At 50.0% G+C, this 548-nt stretch overlaps 1 protein-coding gene across 1 annotated transcript; it reads left to right on the top strand.

The window, feature by feature from the left end:
• Nucleotides 1-13: 13 nt before the first annotated feature.
• Nucleotides 14-541, top strand: LOC105462094 (the record flags this gene model as incomplete). Its single annotated transcript, XM_011708622.1, has 2 exons — nt 14-94; nt 170-541. A coding segment is annotated over exon 2 (349 nt), but the record flags the coding sequence as incomplete, so codon positions are not given.
• Nucleotides 542-548: the final 7 nt, after the last annotated feature.

Below are 548 nucleotides of genomic sequence, written 5' to 3'. Positions count from 1 at the left end.
TTATTCAAGCAGAAGACGGCATACGATGTATACTTATCGCACGCGTGGCGAAACACGCGAGTAATGAATTAAACGAGCAGCATTATCCGCAACCGTAAGTTTTTGCCTGTCAAGTATACACTTTCTTCAACTGTGCGAAATTATAGTTGAGTTGTCGGCACGCTCGTAGAATGCCTGAAATTCGACTTGGCGATGACGCCGCCGGCGAGCATGGAGCAATATCGACTCGAGCAGGAGGCGTTCGTCTCGAATCACGGGGGCACGACGCCGCAGGAGGTGATTTTCACGCTTCTGCCGACCGTATGCGGCGTCCTGCTGGCGGCGACGACTCTGGGGATCCTTAAGAAGTACACCCACGAAAATGTGAGAGCCGTCGTGGAATTCACACTAACTGTCATCCCGACTATCTTGTGTTGTACCGTATTGTCAGAAAGCATCGTCGCCGTGTGCGTGACAATGGTATTGATTTCTCTGCTAAACATAATGCTGCTCTTGAGAAAAAGAGTTAATCTCACCGATTTAACTATGCGGCCGGTCACCGGCAAAAG

The sequence above is a fragment of the Wasmannia auropunctata genome, unplaced genomic scaffold (genome assembly GCF_000956235.1).
Source record: "Wasmannia auropunctata unplaced genomic scaffold, wasmannia.A_1.0 LD270942.1, whole genome shotgun sequence".
NCBI lineage: Eukaryota > Metazoa > Arthropoda > Insecta > Hymenoptera > Formicidae > Wasmannia > Wasmannia auropunctata.
This window is presented reverse-complemented; position numbering and strand designations above follow the sequence as displayed.